This window comes from Tupaia chinensis, unplaced genomic scaffold, assembly GCF_000334495.1.
Source record: "Tupaia chinensis unplaced genomic scaffold, TupChi_1.0 Scaffold000066_1, whole genome shotgun sequence".
Taxonomy (NCBI): domain Eukaryota; kingdom Metazoa; phylum Chordata; class Mammalia; order Scandentia; family Tupaiidae; genus Tupaia; species Tupaia belangeri.
The window spans coordinates 4,370,878-4,390,609 of record NW_006159525.1 but is presented as its reverse complement, the minus strand read 5'-3'; the positions used below and the strand labels follow the sequence as shown (position 1 = coordinate 4,390,609).

Sequence of the window (19,732 nt, the reverse complement as noted above, 5' to 3'; positions counted from 1 at the left end):
TCTTTCCCTTTCCTGTCTTTTATTAGCACCTCCTAAACCTTGATGTCTGTGTGCATCTCCCCACATTTTGCTGTATACCCTTATAACCCTGTGTAGGTATTGCTCTCTGCACGTGCACACAGACACACATGTAGAAAGATGGGCTCTAGGGTGCCATCGTTTAGTTTATAAAATTGGGATCCTATCGCCTATCAGAAAACTGGCTTTAATTCAATAGTAAGTTCCTAAAGGGAATACCTCCAGGTCCCGTTCTCTAATTTAGAGGTGGGAAAACTGTGACACTACGGTGGAGCCTGGCTCATGTCGGCCTTGTGAGATTTCACTGGAACCTAGCTGGGCTCCAGTTATACATATGTTGTGATATCTGCTTTAACATCAGAACAGCAGAGTCAAGTAGCTGGGGATGGAGACTCTCTGGCCGGCAGAGTCATTTACCATTCAGCTTACTACCTACCGCAAGTTTACCGACTCTGGTCTTTATTCTTTTTTTTTTTAATTTTGCCCAGAGGTATGTGCACTTAAAGGAGACAGACGGGGAGAGAAAGGGGAGAGAGAAAGTAAGAAAGCACCCCATAGAGGATGCAGGTCACTTAGCCGTCCTTTCTCCTCCATCTCCCTCCTTTCGGGATTTTGGACACGCATGTGCACCTGCCTGGTGTGTTTCTCAAGTCACAGGGTGTGGGACTCAAATTGCTGTTGGCCACGTGGGATCCAGCCCCTGTAACCACCATGCCACGGGCTGGCTCTGTTCATTCTTTTTAGTAGCTGCCCGATATTTTAAGGTCTTGATGTAACATAGTGTATTAAGTGTCTTTTTGGGACTGTCAGGCTATTTTGCCACCAATAAAGAGTACTGCAGGGGCCGTCCTTGTGCATATGTTCTTACATCTAAGTCTACTTCCCAGATTTCCAAACTTAAGTTCAGTTAAACTGTATTTTCTAAAGTCAGGAATAGACTTGCTAAATTGAAAGGTATACTTTTTAAAACTTTAAATGCTGCTATCTTGTGCGGCAAAAATACCATATTACTTTCATCTTATTAACAGGTTCATTTCACAGAAGAGGGAATGGAGGCTCAGGGGTCCACAATTAGTGCGTGGAGAGTCAGAGCAGAAACATAAAGCCCTGGACTTGGCCTCAGTGGGAACGGATTCGAGAAACTCTTTTAGGTTTTTGCCATAGGGCGCTCGCCAGAGAGAGACAGTGAGAGGGAAAGTGAGAAATCACCCCCCAGGGGAATGGCCACACCGCACTGCCTTCTCCTCCATGCTCATCTCAGGATTTTGGGCATGCGTGCACACGCACCTGGCGTGGTTTTCAAGCTGCCAGGTCTGAGACTCGAACCGTGGTTGCCAATGTGGGAATCGAGCAGTTTAACCGCCATGCCACCGGCTGGTCCCTGAGAGACTTTTCAGAGGTAGAGAGCAGAGCGCCCCTGGGTCCCACGTGTGTGTTTGTGGTGTGGTGAAGGTGATGGGTGAGGAAAGAGAAAGATTCGGTACATCTGCCCCCTCGGTGTGCACGGAGCCACCTGCAGGGCTCGTGTGGCCACAGCTTGCTGGGCTCCACCTCTATGTGTAGGTCACCTAGGGAGGGACACTGGGATTTGCATTTTAATAAGTGCTCGGTGACGCTGATGTCATTGGTCCAGGGAACACACTTTTACAGCTGCTGCTCTAATGGGAATCTGAGGACCTGGCCTCTTGAGCCCGGGAATAAAAGCTGAGGTGTGACTGCCTGAAGGAAAGGCCAGGAAGATAACGGGAGTTAGAGCATCGCCTGCACTTCGTGTTCTGATATCCCTTGTCTTTTATTTCATTTTATTTGATTTTGATTTGCTCCAGGGTGTGTGTGCTTGCTGGAGAGAGACAGAAGGGAGGGAGGAGAGAGAGAAAATGTGAACTCTACACACACACACACACACACACACACACACAGAGATAACACACGTTTTTCAATCTATCAGGTCCAGGACTTGAACTGTGCAGTCAGTCATGTGGGATCCAGCTGTCTTAATCACCATGCTACCTGGCCAGCCCTTGTTCCCCTTTATATGCACTCAAGTTCCCAGTTGTCACAGCCTGGTCGTTCAGTGCACCACCATGGTGCTGAGAACAGAATGTCAATTCTGGCACGATTCCCTGAGTCTGGTCCTAGTGGACACTCACCACACTCCTCACTAGTCTCTACACGTGTCTTAGCAGTGTGCGTTTACAAGGTTCATGTGTTTAGGGAGGCAAGGACTAACCGTAAGTTGTTAAATGTTCTCACTGGAGGAACCTAGATCATTGTAAGAAGTCATTCACCCTGTAACAGCAAGGAAAATGCACCGAATGAGCAGGTGGAGGCAGGGGTGGGGCAGGGCTGACCTGCAGGTCTCTGCACACCTTCTGAAGGACTGTTTGCTCCTCATCAACCCCGTGGTTGCCCCACGATGATTACAAGCATGTTGAACATCATCTGCATCTCTGTTCCAAAGGAACTGGTTACTGCCACTTAGCGTAGCAATTAGCATTGAAAGCAGTTTGTATTGATTAAATGAACCTGCTTCATCAAGCAGAAAGAGCCCCAAAGAATGAAGCAAATGTACTTTTCTCAATAAATTACACCCAGCACCGAGCCAGACGAGATGCATTGGGATCCCTGAGCGAAGAGAACTGGTCTTTAGTCCAAGCTGTCATGAAGCAGGTCATTGAATAAGGACTGGCTGGACTTAAGAGATACAAAACATCTTATTAATCAGTTCATTCATTCCACAGTCATAAAAATACCTGTTTTTCATAAGGCTCTATTCTAGGAAACAGGAGGATAGCTGAGAATGTGAAGTCGTCCTTTATCCCCAAGACTTCACTACCACTGGTGGAGAGGAGATCGCCAGTCGGCAGTCAACACATAATGTCTGTCGAGAGCTGGCCACTGCTTGCGGAAGATGGTACTGTAAGCTGTAAGCGGGAGAGAATGGCCAGGGCTGTCCCTCCAGCAAAGTGATTCTCAGGCTCAGACCTGAGGAACGTTTGGCGGGAGCCTTGACATACTCCAGGGCCAGCTGTTCCCTTAGAAATCCAGGGGGAACCTTAAGTGCATGGGGTTCCATGTTCATCTGCAGGGATCCGGTGATTTGGGGGCAGCAGGAGGCAGGTCCCCAAGTAATGCTGCCCCGGGTCCCATCTGACCTGGTAGCCTTGTTCTTGGGCTGAGTTTGAAAGTCATGGGAGAGTTTTGAGAAAGGGTGAGATGAACTGACTTTGCTTTTCAAACCATCACTCTGGGAGCTGTTGGCAAGGGCAGGGGTGTGGAGGCCAAGACACAAGATAAGCTGCGTGGTTGCCGCAGTCCTCTGGGCGTGCAGGTGAGAGCCGCTGAGAAGACTGGAGGAGAGCACGCTACTGTATTCAAAGTGCTTTTTATTCCTTTGTTTTTGTTTATCTGGGTAATGGGGATAGGGCTGATTTCAAATCTACTTTACATACTTTTCTGTGTTTTCTGAATATAATAAAAGTATGTCAACCAAACCAGCAGATGGCGTAATAGTTACATTGCTGGACTCTCACATAGTCGACAATGGTTCTAGTCCTGGACCTGGCAGCTTAAACTCACACTAGCCTCCCACTAGCCTCATGTGTGTGTGTGTGTCCAAGATCCCAAGAGGAGAATGGAGGAGAGGGGATTGTGGTGTGGCCATTCTCGCCCCCCAAGAGGGGGTTGATTTCTCACTTTCTGTCTCTGTCTTTCTAGAAAGTACATGCACCCTATAGCAAAAATGTCTCTATGGAAAAAGAGAGAGAGAGAGAGAGAGAGAGAGAGAGAGAAAAGGGTATGTTAATAGTAAATCTTTAAAAATGGGTAATAAAAAAAAAAATGGACCTCTCCTCCCTTTTTGGTTACAGAAGAGATATTACCAAAGGTCTAAAGGTGGAGTTCTCCTGGAGAACGTAAACTCTTGGCAGGGATGAGGGTGGAATTTGAGGGCCCAGAGTTTTTTTGGTGTTCTTCTGGCCCCCAGATTGCTGCCTGCCTTTACTGTATGGAGACCGTCCCTCGTGCCTGCTCGTTGAATTTAGTGCATATCAACTGGGCCCAAGTGGTGAAATGTATTCTCTCAGTATATTTACTTACTCGATTTTCTGTATGGCTTTTTTATTGTCACCTGCAAACTTTTTAAAGCTTTTCCCTCAAGCCAGAAACATAGTCCAACATCAAATACTTAGATGTAAAAGAAAATGTGAATGTTCCTACTATGACCTTGTTTCAAAACTTGCTAAACACAGCGTCACCATATAGGGCTAATTATACGTATTGGTAATATTTCTAGAACCCCACAATGAATTATGCATGCTCTACAAGTCGGCTGCAACGGAGGAACTATTTTCTCCCTTTTTTAACTGACGCCTTATGAAGGCCTAAGGGAGGTGAAGTAAGGAGCCTCAGATCATGCAGCTGTGAGTGGCAGCTTTAGACTTTATCCCAGATTTTCGGCCTCCAAATAGGAGGCTTTTTCCAGATTGACTGATCTACAGATGGTAAACAACTTAGGACAGTGGTTTTCAAAGTGTGGCTTCTGATCAGTGAGATCAAAACCATCTGGCCAGCAGGTGGCAGAAAGGTTACATCGCTGGACCCTCGCTCAAATCTCAGACCTGGTGGCTTAAATTCACACCACGCACGTGTGCGTGTGTGCCCAAGATCCCGAGAGGATACTGGAGGAGAAGGGATTGCGGCATGGTCATTCCCGCTGGGGCCTGATCTCTCCCTTTCTGTCTCTCTGTCTCTCTATCTCTCCGGGCAAGTGCATGCACCCTAGAGGAAAAAAAAATCATCTGGGAACTTGTGACCAAATGCAAACTCTGAGGGTGGGGCCAGAGGTCTGCATTTTAATGAGCCCTCCTGGTGACTCTTCTGATTGGTGATGTTGGAGAACCATCAGCCCAGGTATCAAAGAGCCTGGGTGGAGTCTGTTTTCACAGGTGACTGAGTCAGCAGAACCTGAGACGGTGTTCAGGAGGCCACCTAGAAAATGGCCTTGAATGTGGAGGGGAGTTTGCTGAAGGCCGAGTCAGAGTTTAGAGGAGCTTTGAGTAGAACAAGCGAGATACTCAGATGCTGGTTTCCTTTAGAGCCCAGCATTATCCTTTCTGTCTTGGTCTGAATTGTCCCTTGTGACTCAACCTTGCCCACACTGTGTGCTTAAAATATCCATAGAAAATCAGTTGATTTAAATATATTTCCTTAAACCAAGGATATTATCAGATGTGGATGAAATTTGAAGTTTCTCAGGTTGAGAAGATATTCAGGCGTGGGTGTGGCTTCTGACTCATAGCTGTCTTATTGTCAAAGCAATGTCCTTGTCCCCTTCAGGGCCCAGTTTGAATGAATGGAAAAGTGTGATATGATTTGCATTTGTAAAATTATTAAGGCAGGGCCTCAAGGAGTTACTTCAGGGAATAAGCTGGTGGGAGCTTGTGCTGAGGACAGAACTAGGTCTGGAGGTCCTGGTCTGTTTGCCATTGCAATGATGGGTGCTTGTTTCTGGATGGCTCAGACGGCTTGTGGGACACATGGGTGACAGTAGCAACAGACAATCTCGTCCTGTTGTGCTGTTCATCTTCGGAAAACGCCATGGCTGCCTTAGAAACAGTTGGATTCAGAGGACAATATGGTGTGGTATTGAGGCTAAGACCCTCTGCTCTGCACTCCTGGTGTCAGACTCATAAAAAAAGGTACACCAGTCACGAGTAAGCCTCCGCCAAACCACATGAAGAAGACAGGACAAAAACGTGGTTGGCTGATGTGGGGGACAGTTGCTTTCCTTCCCACAGACAAGCTACACATAGTAGTCCAGTCGTTAGAATTCTTTTTCTCTCCCAAGAGGGTTGTTGATACGATTTTTCTCATCCTTAGGAGGGAAGGACTCTGACGATCAGCCTTTCCCTCCCGATGAGTACTGAAAAGTTCTTCCGAGGATGCCGTGGTGCTGTCAAAGATGATGTTGATAGAGGACCAGCCTCAGCAGCTGGCGCTCTGGCCTCAGTCATGCCATTTCCCTTGGGATAGTTTGACCAGAAGTAGCCACTCACTAACTTACCATTTCACCCTTTTTAAATAGCCCTCGTACACATCTGTCTGATTTTATTCCTCATGACTTTATCAACATATGAACATACCAGGTATACCTTGCTATACGCATGGACCCTTTCAATTGTGTAATTGAATGTTTTACCACATTCAGGGTTGGGAAACCATGAGGATTCCAGAGCATGTGCATGACTCTAAAAAACCCCTAACTCCTTGAGCCTTCACCCTCGGCCCAGGCAACCACTGATCTGTCCCCCCGCCCCCCAGACAGCCGCTATTGTGTATATTTCACATATGTGGAATAGTGTAATAGACAGTCTTCTGTGATCAGCTTCTTTCACCTAACACAGTGTTTCAGGTTCACACATGTTTCTGTGTGCATTAGAGCTTCATCTTTTTTTTTTTTTAATGGCAATCTGATGTTTGTTCTTGTTCGTATTAACTTATGACAGCTTTATTGTCTCTCTCTCAGTTCCATGAGAAAGGAAACATTTGGGCCAGCTTGTGATGTGTTGGTGAGATGGCTAGATCCCACATGATTGACTAAACTGTTTAAGTCCCAGACCCAGCGCTTTGAAAAACATGCTGGGCACATGCTCAGAATCCCGATAGGTGGGAAAAATGGAGAAGGAATTGCAGAATGACCCTCCCGCATGGGGCTTGCTTTCTCCCTCTGTCTTTCTGCTAGGAGTACATATACCCTCTTACAAACTGAAAAGAAAAGAAATGAGGCCTCCAAGCCCAGACAGCCCACATAGAGCAGAACTTAAATTATAACCTGGGTCCCCTGCTCCGTGGTCATCCTCCCCCAGAAGCCATCCATGTTCTGTGCATTCAGAACCCCACTAGTTGCATAGGTTGCTTGATCACTTTGAGCATTTCATGCCTCCCGGAAGCATCAGAATTCACTCAGGTTGAGTTAGGAGGAGACTCAAATACATCCCTGCTGTTTAGGAGAAAATTTGGGTGCTGAAGAAGGCATTTCTTGGGACCAGCAGATGGCGCAGTGGTTACATCCCTGGACTCACACACGGCTGACCACAGTTTGAATCTGAACCCAGTGGCTTGAAACTCACACCAGGCATGTGTACATGTGTGCCCAAGGTCTCAGGAGGAGAATGGAGGAGAAGGGATTGGGGTGTGGCCATTCCCCCTCGGGAGTGATTTCTCACTTTCCATCTTGCTATCATTGTCTCTCTCTCTGGCTAGCTCACATGCCCTAAAACAAAAACCTCTTAAAAAAAAAAAAATGAAAGCATTTCTTTGACTTTCAGGAGGCCTGGTCTTTCTTTCTTCCATCTTTCTTCCCCGGTAAGATCGTGAATGAACTCTGCTAACAGAATGAAGAAGTGGTAGAGCTCAGCTCCCTGCTCTGGGCTATCCTGCAGGATCCACCCACAGAAGCAGGTCTTCCCTGAGGCCCTGCTTCTTTCTGCTCATCACTTGAGTGGCAAATGGGCCCAAGCAGTCTTATTAACACGTCCTCCACAGCCGGCCACAGCTGTTCGTTTAACCTGAACCTAAGTTTCAGTGTGAATCTGGGCTTGGGCTCACAGTGTTTCTAATTTGCAGGGTTGATGAGGATTTATTTCTGAAAACTATTCCCTGTTACTCTGGAAAGCATTGACTAGGTTTCTTCATTCATTCATTCCACATTGCCTAAACCTCTGGATGCCCTAGTTAGGTGCTGGAGATACGGATAAAGGATAAATTCCCATGTTTGAGGAGTTACGGTTGACTTGCAGGAGGAAGGCTAGGTTTGGTGGCCTCCCAGAAGAGGGAGATGGTCAGAGTAAGAACAGGGCTGTGAGCGAGCTGGTAGGAGCTGCTGATCCCACTGAAGGAGAAGCACCAGGAGGAGAGAATCTAGAGGAGGTGATCCTTGAGCTGACTCCAGAAGGCAAGTAGGTGTTCACCAGAGGAGAGAGGGAGCTTTCAGGCTTGAGCAGATGTGCTTGGAAGTGGCTGGCTCTGTGGTTTAGGTTGAGGTGAGCACCCAGACTGCAGAGACAGCAGTGCTATGGAAGCACCTTGTTCTAAGGAGTCTGGCACTGAGTTTCTCGGCTGGGTAACTCAGGAGGCTGCACGGGATGCTCCCCATGGTCTTTCAGCTCTGACACTCCACGGTTCTGCTACGTTCTGACACTGGCAGGAAACATCATGGATGGTGTGTGATTTGTTGTTACTCTTTATGGAGCTTCAGGGCATGTTTGGAGTAGGATTTGTGGGGTAAATGTGTTCCACCATCACACCATGTCTGCGTTCCCCCTGAGCTCAGATGCATTGGGTACTTGGAGAAAGGTTCCGTACGATATTGAAGTTGTCTTGGATCCTAAGTAAGCTTGCCCTGACTTAGCCTGGGAGTGGGATTGTAACCTTCAGCTGGAAAGGAAGGAGCCCTCAATAAGCTACTGTAGAGGCAGGGCCTCTTTCAGCTCCAGTGCAAGAAGATAGTGCTGACCACATGCCCATCCCTGCCCAGCATGTGCCCGTCTGTCCGGCCTTGCTCAGCTCCGGCTCTGTGCCCGCACATCCACCAGTGCCCGCCTTTCGGGATGAGCCCTTCTTCCACCTCTGTCACCGGACTTCCTCAAGCCAGCACTTCCAGCCAACTGTTTTCCTGCCTTTTCTGTAATGGCTAGTACACCTCCAGTCTTTGTGAGCTGTCCGAGCATCCCCTGAGATAACAGTGACTTGGGTTGTAAATGGGTGTTTCTAGTCATCTTCCTGTATCCTGACTTTTCCCAGGACTGTGAGGAGGAGGCTTTTCAGGAATGTCAGTGTCATGTTACAGCAGAAATGCCCACACTTTACAATTCTGTAGTTGTGGGTAGTTTTTACTGTTACTTCTTCATGTGAATGTATTGTTTATTGTGAAAGAAGCCCAACTATATAAAACTGTGTAAGGTTTTTAAAGAAGATGAAAGCCTATAATTCTTCCTTCCAGAGACTCGGGGCTACCCAATTTTAACTCCTCCATAAAAGGATGCTAATTTCTATTTCCACCAGTGGTCTGCACAGCAATGTTGACTTCACCCTCGTTGGTTGTTGGTCTCAAGGATTCATGGCATGTCGAAATACAGAATGAGGGGACTTTTCCCTCCTTGACTCCTCATCAGGTGACTGCTGGATCTGCTCAGCCTCTGCAGAGTTAACTGAGAAGGCTTCTTTAAGTCATTTTTTTTCTACACAGACAATTAAAATGCTCTTTTTATAAAATTTGGTATTTTTTTTCAAGAGTTAAGGAGGAAAATTGACAGCCATGCTTTGTACTGTTCTCCACAAAACAGGCATGGGTGTCATCTCATTCTTGTTCCTAAATAAGCTTTCTAAAAATACAGTCAATCATGCAGGGCCACCTAACTATATTTGCAGTAAATTACTGGGTAATTTGAAGTGGCCACTATTCCCCAAATGTTCACTTTATATTAACTTTTTTATTATATTAAAATAATTTTCTTGTATTAAAGAAATCAAATGACCAGGACTTCTATATTCAGTTCTTTTCCTTACATTTCTTACCAGTGAGCTTGAATGTCACCAGAAGTCACTGGTAAATAGGTTTCTTTCTTTTTGCGACTTTCCTGTGTTCAGAAATAGTCATAGAACTTTTCCGCTAGCTTATTGTTTCTCAGCTTTTTGAACTTTTGATCTCTGAGGACGTTCTTAGGAAGAACTGTCTCCGGGAAACCTAGAGCTTGGCAATGCCACCTGGGGGCAGGTGTTGGTCATTGTGCTATCACGATAGAAGACGAAATCCAATGGAATGAATATAAATGCAATGTATATAAATGAAATGATCTTTTGAGTGGATGGTTATCTTTTTTTTCAGGTTGAATCTCATCAACTACAATGAGTTTTGGTCTCCAGGGTATGAAGCCTTAAGTTATTTTGGCTTTACTGAGTGAGTGTACAGCTATGATTCCTGAAACTACTGTGCTGAGATACATAGAGGCTTTTCTTCAAACACATATGCACACACCTGCACGCACACATGCATGCACACACGCACACAATCACACACTTTTACATGGGCATTGCAGTTCACAGTCACTATTGTCATTGTCATCATCTTCATTTTGTCCTGGACCTGTGCTGTGCCAGGCAAGGCTAAGCAGGTCTGAGTTCTCAGATCTCTTCTACAGCCCAAGTAGGAGGCACTTAGTACCAACGTTTTTCATGTAAGCAGCTGAAATGGCCTTTCACTAGGTATGATAGTCTGCAGCTCGCTGTTTCCCTCATGCTGCGATATGTAAGTGCTCTCTTTTCCCTTTATGCAAATCTTGCATCTTCGCCCTGACAGTGCCCAAGCATTGCATCGTGTCAACATGCAATTATCCAGGCCTCGACTGAGGGATACCTATGTCGCACCCAGTTTTCCCAGGTTGTAAATAGCATAGTGAATTTGTTGCACAAACCTATGTGTTTGCAAGTGTGGCATGTGTGCTCGCCAGAGAGAACAGAGACAGGGAGAGAGTGAGAGTGAGGAAGCAATCCCTATGGGGATGGTCACACCTCTGTCCCTTCGCCTTTGTTGCTCCATTTGGGATCTGGGGCGCACGACACATGCACTTGGTGTGTTTCTCAAGCCGCCTGGTCTGGGACATGAACCATGTAGTTAGCTATGTGGGATCCAGCCACCTTAGCCACCAAGCTACTGGCTGGTCTGAGAGTGCGTAATTTTAAGAGGTAGGTACATTAGGCCAGCCCATGGCCTGGTGACTAAGGCAAGCTGTCGCTTTCTATGCAGTGGCCTAATAAAACTATATCATGATTGTGTCCACACTCAGCTGAGGGGGTGGATAAGGGCTGCTCCTACAGCCTGGGGACTCGGGCTGTGTCTTCAGAGACATCTTCGATGCCTCTGATTCCTTCCTCAATATCTGGAACAAGAACCAGTCAACACGACGCACTCGTTCAAGTGGACAGGGTTTTTTCTAAAGCTAGAGACAGAGCCACGATAGAGCCAATTTAAACGAAGGAAATATTGGCTGGTAAAAATTAAAGTCTCTTCACAATCTAAATGATGTATAGCAATTTAATGTGTGAATAATGCTAAAAAATGGAGAAAGAAAAAAGGAAAGAAAGAAAGAGAAAGGAAGAAAATACCAAAAAAAAAAAAAAAAAAGAGAGAGAGAAAAGTTGAAAGGCTCTGCCCGATCTCTGGGTTCAGGTGGCCCAAGGTCTTGTGAAGCGTGTCGAGGTCTCCCTGTCCTTTCCTGGCTGTTTTCTTCTGGATATCGTCCATGCTGTTGCGTTCTCCCTTCCTTATTCTGAAAGGCTCTAGCCCTATCCCACCTCCTCTGAGCAGCCCTGCAAAAATGCCCACTCACTCAAGTATTTCTCGCACACCTGCCATGCGTCTGGAAATACTGCAGGCCCTAGAGATAGAGCACACCTTCGCTTGCCTCGACAGTCTTCCACTACAGTTCTAATGGATTGTGAAGTACTGGTCCTACATGGGTCACTGGCCCGACTCCAGAATCTGTGTGAGGTCCCTCAGGACTAGAGAGACTGCATTGAGCTGGAGGGGAATTCTCCTTTCAAAGGAGAGCCCGCTGCAGGGGGAAGAAAGGGTGCCTTAAGCAAACTCAGATGCTGTCCAGCACCCGAGGGACTCCCTGGTTTGCAGTTCACCCAGCTCTGTGGGTCTCTGCTCCCCTGGACCCTGCTCAGCCCTTGCCCCACAGTCCCAGCCTTGCTGACACACGACTTTTTTGCAGCTCCAGATGAAGATGAGTGAGCGGGCCGCCTCGCTGAGCACCATGGTGCCCCTGCCCCGCAGCGCCTACTGGCAGCACATCACACGGCAGCATAGCACGGGACAGCTCTACCGCCTGCAAGGTGAGTGCAGGCCACCAGGGGCAGTGGGCGCCTGGGGCGGTGGGTGTGGACCCTCCCTGGGCCTGAGGAGGGGCTGGGGCTCATGCCATCGCCCGGCCGCATTGGTTAGTCTCGTTTCTCCCAAGGCTAGGGCCCCCTCCAACTTCTCAGCTGGGGGAGGTATTTAATCTCAGAGCCCTGGTTCTCACCTATGTGCATCTATCACAGAGTCCTGGGCTGCTATCCCCAGAGGTTCAGGATCCTACCGTGTGGGGTGAGACTGAGCACTATTTTACCCGTACCCATGGACTGGGCCAGGCCCTGGTTCCTGCTGGACCCAGGACTAATGCCATCAGCAGTGCTGGGGAACCAGCTAGAAATGTACTTTTGGACTCCTCCCCGACCCACGGGCTCAGGAACTCTGAGGGCAGGGCCAGCACCTGTGTGAACAGGCCCTCCGGGTAATTCTCAGTTAGGAGCCCCTGTTCTGGGGGATCATGGTTCGACTGTGTGGTCCTTAGCAAATCCTGTAAGCCCTTCTTCCAGGAAAGTGGTTTCTGAAGCAGACACAAAAGAGCCCCCTGGGGAGACAACAAGGGGGACAATTAAAAATTCCCCTTCAGGCTCAACTGGGATCACATGCGGCTTGATTTCTCTGCTCAGCAGGCTGAGGCCAGTGGGAGGCCAAGGTTCAATTCTCTGCCCACCCTAAAAGCCAAGTATGATGGCGTGTGGCTGTGGTCCCAGCTACTGGGGAGGCTAAGGCAGGAGGACTGTGATCTATCAGACCTTATCTAAAAAACAAACAAACGAAACAAAAAAAAAAGCCCTTTTTAAAATTATTCTTTTAAAAGTATTTTTTAACATTTTGGGACCAGCAGGTGGCATGGTGGTTAAGGTACTGGACACTCCCACATGGCTGACAGCAGTTTGAGTCCTTCACCTGGTGGCTTGCTTTCTCACCCCCTCCCCCATCTCTCTGGTCAAATTAAAATAAATGAATGAATATATAAATTAAATAATTCTTTAAAATTTCTTTTAAATTAAAAAAATAAATTTAAAAAGTGTCTTTTAACAATTTACAGTACATGAGAGTGGCTGGTACATATTTAATTTATATATAAACAGACAAATGTATATGGGGTTCTTATTGAGGAATTTTTTGGCACCCTTCTCCCCCCCAAAAAAGCCCAAAACGCCTGCTCAACTCCAGGTCTCACCTCTGCCTCTTAGACTCCCAGGAAGCTCTCCAGGCTTCTTATAGCGAGTGTGGACTCTGATTATGTGCGCTCAGGAGATAAGATGGGGACCCCTCTTCCATGGGCCTCATCCTAGTCATCATTTCATATCCAGTCATGTGGCCCCTTAGCTCCTGGATCCCCCTTCCAGCGAGCAAAAATGTTTAGGAGGGCGAGAAAACCATGCCTCCTTTTAACCGTTATCACTTTAACCACAGTGTCTGGCATGGTGTACCCGTCCCACGAGTGTTTGTTGACAGACTATATGACATTGAGAAGGCACAGAGGGTCTATGCATTCAGCTTTTATGACTCTGTGTCCTATTCGCCAGCAGAGAGCCTGGCACATAGCAGATGCTGCAAAAATTGATCCCGAGGGCCTGGATGAGTAGCTGAGTGGAGACTGGATTAGTTCTGCTTGTCACAGATGCCATTTATTCGTACTGTGCCTGCAGACATTTCTCTGGAATTTGACTGGTATTACCTGTTTCCATCTCTCTGGTGTGTGTGTGTGTGTGTGTGTGTGTGTATATATATATTTTATATATATATATATATATATATATATATATGCCACTTAGACACTTATTCACATTTATTCAGTTTCTTCTTAAATACATTTATTGTTTTAAAAGAACATATGTTTTACTATCTTTACACCATTATAGCCACTGGCCATACTTTTAAAAAAATTTTACTTTATTGGGTCATTGGAAAAATGATGCATTTTTGCATAGAAAAGCATAGGAAACAAATCATGACTTTTTGGATGGCTCAATATTTATTGATAGAGAAAGAGAGAAAGTCAGGTACCCTTGACAGTGCTGGGTCACTCCATCTTTCTTCCACAGTCTCCCAGCTAGCCAGGATGGCCGTGGGTACATGTGTGTACTAGGTGTGTCCAGGTCAACCCAGGATCTGAACCCAGCTGCCCACGTGGCTTCAGTACTGGGCAATGGCACCCTGCTGCCAGCACCACCATGGCCAATCCACTTACACCTTTCTGATAAACAATCAAGAATTATAGACGGTGTAAAATGTCACCACCTACCTGAAATGACCCTACTTCTCAGAGACAGCCTCTTATACAGGTAAACGGGAGAACAGAGTTGATCTACTCGTCACCTACACACCTGCCTCCAGTCCCTCCTCCCCCTCCTAGGGGAAAACAGGATTGGGAAAAGTCAATTGCATGGAGACTCTGAGTGGGCGCCTTTTTTGCTGGTGTTTATGGGTTCCGATTCTCCTGGCCCATTTAGCCACTTGGTGGATTTCAGGCTGACTTTTTCTGGCAGATCTGGAGGTTAATCTTGGAAATCATACCAACACTTCTGCGAGTGTTTATCAAATAGGTTTGAGAGGATAGCTCCTCCGCAAATTTAGTCCTCGAGAGCCATCTGCTGGTTCATTTTGGAGTTGTCATTTCATGACTGCTTTTGGTTGGGGGCAAAGGAGGTGTTGGTTTTGACACATGCCAGAGTCACTAGGACGTGTTTAATCTACCTTCAACCTTCTCGCACTCCGTTTTCCAGTCTTCTTGTAAAGATTCTCTTCTCTGATTAGGCAGATGCTGAGTCAACATGTGAAGGAGGTTTATCATGAAAACTGGAAGAAATTCATCTTGTTTAAATCAAAGTTGTGCAAGTTGATTTGAGCACGAAAGCCCTCCTCTACTTTCTTTTTAAAAATATGAACAAATGTGAATGTACCACCAACAAAGCGCCAAAACCATGAGTTTCATCCTTATAAAGGATACAAGCTGTTTAATCCATGTCTTGTTAAAAATGACCCTTTCTGAAGACCTACTGTGCACCAGCTTTTGCATCAGGTGCTTAGATCTCACTTAGATCTCAAAACAGCTACCTGAGAGAGCACTTTATTCTCACTTGCTATTTACAAAGTGAGGATTTGGGGAGCAGCAGATGGCATTAATGGTTACGTGCCTGGATTCCCACATAGTTGACGGTGTTTCGAGTCCTGGATCCAGCGGCTTAAAAGTCAGGCCAGGCGTGTGTGTGTGCATGCCCAAGATTCCAAGAGGAGAAGGGAAGGAAAGGGATTATGGTGTGGCCATCCCCCTGGGGGGTGATTTCTCACTTTCTGTCTCTCTGGTGAGCACACACACCTTGTCACCAAAAATCTCTCTTAAAAAAAAAAATGAGGATTTGAAGGGTTAGTAATGTGTCCAGCATTGTAGTTAGGGTTTTAAGGTTTTCATTTCTCTGTTCATTCTTCTACTCGTTAATTTACCTGATCAATGTCTATTGAGCATCTGTCTGAAGCCACGTGTGCTCAGGCGTGGACACAGACTGGGCTGCTAGGCAGGCGAGCTTCGCCCCTTGGGAATCTCATGATCGAATGGGGAATCACAGTCAATAAGCAGCCCTGTTTAATTGCAGATCTGGTCCATGTCATAGTGGAAGAGAAGTGCTTAGAGTGGAGAACTCCAGGTCTGACTCCTAGACCAGAGCGTTTTTATTCTCATGTGGCCTGGCCTGTGGGAGGACAGCCTGCTTATGCTGGTGACCCAAAGACATAAGCCCCGAGGGTGAGATGTCCCAGAGGATTGTTCCCAGCCCCTGCAATTTACATAGTTACTTGAAGGATGAAGGATTCTTGGAGCAAGCGGCTACCATACAGAAGTTAACATGGTCTTTTCAACATTCATTCTAACACGGTCACGCACACAATTAAGACAGACGTCATAGATGAAGGTCTGAGCATGTGGGAGAGGTTGGCCGACTAGCCATGGGCTCAGACTCACATGTCTGCAAGGTCTAGGCAGGACGTGCTGTGGTCGAAGCCGGCTGGGAACGGGGTGCAGGAGGTCCTGGAGAATCGGTAGAGGGCAGCGGTCACACTGTGGGGGGTGGGGTTCAGGGTCAGTTTCGCCTTCCAGTTTTTAAGTGAACCGGGAAATCGATCTCTTGGGGGCGACATCTTTGTGGGGAGCCTGCAGTTATTTAAATATTGACGAGCAGTTCCAAATGGTTTATGAGCCAGTGCAGCCCAGAGAGCAGGCCCCAGGCCCCACGGGGTCCACAGGCCAGTGCCCACATACGACCTGCGTGTGGACTGCAGCCGTGTGAGAGTACCTGGAGAGCTTTTCAGTCCATCCCTGGCCTTAAGCTAAGTGCACTATTCCAGCTGCGCTGGAAAGATTCCGTTGGGCAGCCTGATAGGGGCCGACAGGGTTGTCACTGTGACTTGAGCTCCGGTGAACGCTATCACTTCTCTTGCAAACTGATAGGAGTTTAAAGAGCTCGAGTGGAAGGTACAGGCGAGGGTTTGGCTGGTAACTGAAGATTTGAACTTTGTGTGAACACTATTTATGTTCTGGCTGCCCCCTGCAGGAAGTTTTTATCGAACTGTAATAAAGATACACATGGATTTTTGCTTATAGTAAAAATAAAACCCATTAGTATAATTTCTTGACGTGTGTTTGTGTGTGCACCAGAAAGAGGAAAGAATACCTTCAAACTGGCCAGGAGTTTGGAAGAAAGGATCTCTAGTCATTTGGGGTGTTTGATATTTAAGACTTCGCTAATAACGATCATTACTACTGTGTGCCAGGGCTGGGCGACCACGTATGTCTTTTTTTTTTTTTTTGGTTCAGATTTGAGGCTCATTAATATCTGAATCTATGATTTTCTTTTTATCTGTTTTTGTTTTGGTGTTGTGACCATAGTAACTTGACTTCTCTTTCCGTTTCTTTTATTCTTCAATGATTCTGTGAAAGTGGGAAATGAGGCCAACGTTAGTTTTTTTTGCCCAAGTTCACGCTTCTGGTAGGAAGATCAGATGGAAGTCCGATGGAGGTCTGACTGGTCAGACCGTCTGTGACACCATAAGCGAGCATAAGCTTAAGGCGTGAGGGCCACATGGCACCGTGAGCCCTCAGTCGGTCTGGTGTTTGAAGCTAGTGGGGCCGAATGCTGCAGGTGGGCGTGTGTGCTCCACGAGCCCCAGCCCTGTCTCCCCGCACCTTAGTCCCGCTTGGCCCCCACGTTTAGTCCCTGATGCAGCCGTACTCAGTTGTGCAGGTCTTCCTCCACTGGGTCTGAGTGCTTCACACAGCAGGTGCACACTGTGGATGGTGGCCGATGGTAACCTAGCCAGCAGATGGCAGTAAAACTTCTCGTTTTTATAAAACCAAGGGAGTATGTCCGCAGGGACTGGCAAACTGGCTTGTGGGACAAATTCAGGCTGCTGTCTGTGTTCACTAATAAGATGTTATAGGGGGTAAGCTGGTGGCATAGTGGTCAAGGCAACTGGATCCCACACAGCTATGGTGCAGTTCAAGTCCCGGATGTGGTGGTTTGTAAGACACACTGGGCGCATGTGCACGTAGGCCTGAAATCCCGAGAGGGGAATGGAGAAGTGATTGCTGCATGGCCGTCACCCTGCAGCAGGGCGCTTCCTCACGTTCCCTCTCTCTCTGTCTTTCTCTGGTGAGTGCATGTGCCACACAGCAAAAACCTAATAAATAAAGGAAGTTTTATTGGAACACACACACCCATTCATTATGTATATATCTATTTATACATTGATTTATGTCCTTTTTTTGTATATTTAAACATTTATTTATTTACCTGTTTGTTGTGATTTTCAAGCTGCCAGGTCTAGGATTCGAACCACAGTCAGCCATATGGGAATCCAGCGCCTTAGCCACCACACCAGTTGGCCCCCATTCACTATATATTAACTGGCTGCCCTTGTGCCACCCACAGCAGCACGGAATAGTTGACGATGAAACCATGCGGGCTGCAAAACCTAAAATGCTTTGCTTTTGACCCTTCGTGCCACAAGTTAGCCAACCCCTCTGTCATGACATAAAGGAGTCAAATGGTGGCCTAGCGTGTCACCTTTTTGATTTTGCTTGGTTTGGAACCTAAACCTAAAATAAAACAAGGCCAACTAAATTTTAGGATGTAAGGTTTTCAGAGTATCCATGGGCCAGTTTCCACCTCATCTTCCCTAAATCCACTGCCCATAGGGGTCGCTGCAGATGAAAAATTAAGCAAAAACAAAAACAAAAAGCCACCTGCGGATGGACTGGCCCCAGTGCAGTGCAAATATATGTCCCACGCAAAGGATATGTTAATCCCTGAGTCTCTCCTGACTCTTATTTGCATAGCACTGTGCGTGGCCTTTGGAAAAAACTCCTGTGTGGTGAGTACGTTACTTACTGTGTTCTATGGAAACCTGTCACTAATTTGTGAGATTTCTTGCAATGTAATGATTGCTTTTAAATATTCCTTTTGGAAAGATGTCACCAGCCCTCTGAAGCTTCATCGGACAGAGACTTTTCCTGCCTACCGATCTGAGCACTGACAGGAACTGCCAAGAATTGTGACCACACCTCCTGTGACATGCCAGCCACAGAGCCACGTAGGAGGTCCCAGGATGGCAGCGAGGGAAGCCATGACGGAGAGAAGCAGCTACGCGTCCTGGCTTCATTGTGCGGTCACTGGGAAGTTTTGCAATACAATTTCTTTCTTCTTCTTCTTTTTTGTTTTTTAAGTCTCAGCATAATCTGAACATGCTCTACAGGTACTTTTTGTTTCCTCTTTTACAGCTGGACAGAGAGGAGTCAATGCCACACAATGATTTTCTATTGTAGATACCATGTCCCTTGCCCTTCTCTGATTTTTGTGGTTCTTGTGATTTTTTTCCTTCTCAGTGTTTCAATTGTATGATGGTCAGAATCGACAATAAAATGACTCTGAATTATTTGTCACTTGTTTACACCGTATTCCTCAGTTACTAGTACTGTAGTGCTGGCTAACTACTGGAGATGGTATTGGATTATATTACCAATTAGTTAAATCAGTCTTTGCCTCACCCACAATGTTCAGAAACGCCCTTTCCAAGGACCCGTTAGTATTGTTTACAGGGTTGCGGTTTTCTTCTCAGATGCTCTCAGATCTGTGCCCCACCCTTTTTTAAAGCCTTTATTTTGTTTGGAGTACCTTCATAAAAGCAAAATAAAAGATTATTCTTCACCCATATGGCCTTTGGTTTTCGGCAACGTGATTTTCTCTCTATCTTCAGTAGTTTTGAAGGGTGTGTGAAGATTTTGCTCCTGAGCACTGAGCATGGTTTGGAGTTGCATTTGATTTAAATCCAACCATTGATGCATTTCCCCATTCTTTCTTTAAGCTGGTCTATACTGAAGATCTATGCGCTCCAGGCACTGGAATCCAGGTACACCGAGCTGAAAAGACACAAGCCCTATTGCCCAGGACGTTAATTCCAGATTAATATGACAAGCAATTAAAGCTGCAATTATGGGAGACCAGCAGTTGGCGGAATGGCTGTGTCACTAGACTCCCATGTCATCGACCATGGTTCAAGTCCCAGACCCGATGGCTTAAACTCATGCCGGGCATGTATGCGTGCATGCCCAAGATCCCCAGAGGAGAATGGAGGAGAAGGGATTGTGGTATGGCCATCCCCCATGGGAGATAATTTCTCGCTTTCTGTCTCTCTGTCTCTCTCTGGCGTTCTGACAAGCGCACGCGCCCTATAGCAAAACCTCTCCAAAAAAAAAAAAAAAAGAGCTGCAATTATAAGATGGAGCAGGAGTGACACCTGCTG

At 46.6% G+C, this 19,732-nt stretch overlaps 1 protein-coding gene across 2 annotated transcripts in view; it reads left to right on the top strand.

Moving 5' to 3' along the window:
• The window catches only part of DOK5 (docking protein 5), a 169,300-nt gene extending 150,165 nt beyond the window's left edge, over positions 1–19,135 (top strand). The window contains exons 7-8 of one of the 2 annotated variants that reach the window (XM_006141894.2): positions 11,796–11,916; positions 18,402–19,135. In XM_006141894.2, the coding sequence (XP_006141956.1) occupies positions 11,796–11,916; positions 18,402–18,466 (186 nt within the window). In that variant the 3' untranslated portion in view covers positions 18,467–19,135. The remainder of the gene's footprint in view (positions 1–11,795; positions 11,917–18,401) is intronic. The other variant, XM_014582300.2, reaches the window with a different exon arrangement.
• The last annotated feature ends 597 nt before the right edge of the window (positions 19,136–19,732 follow it).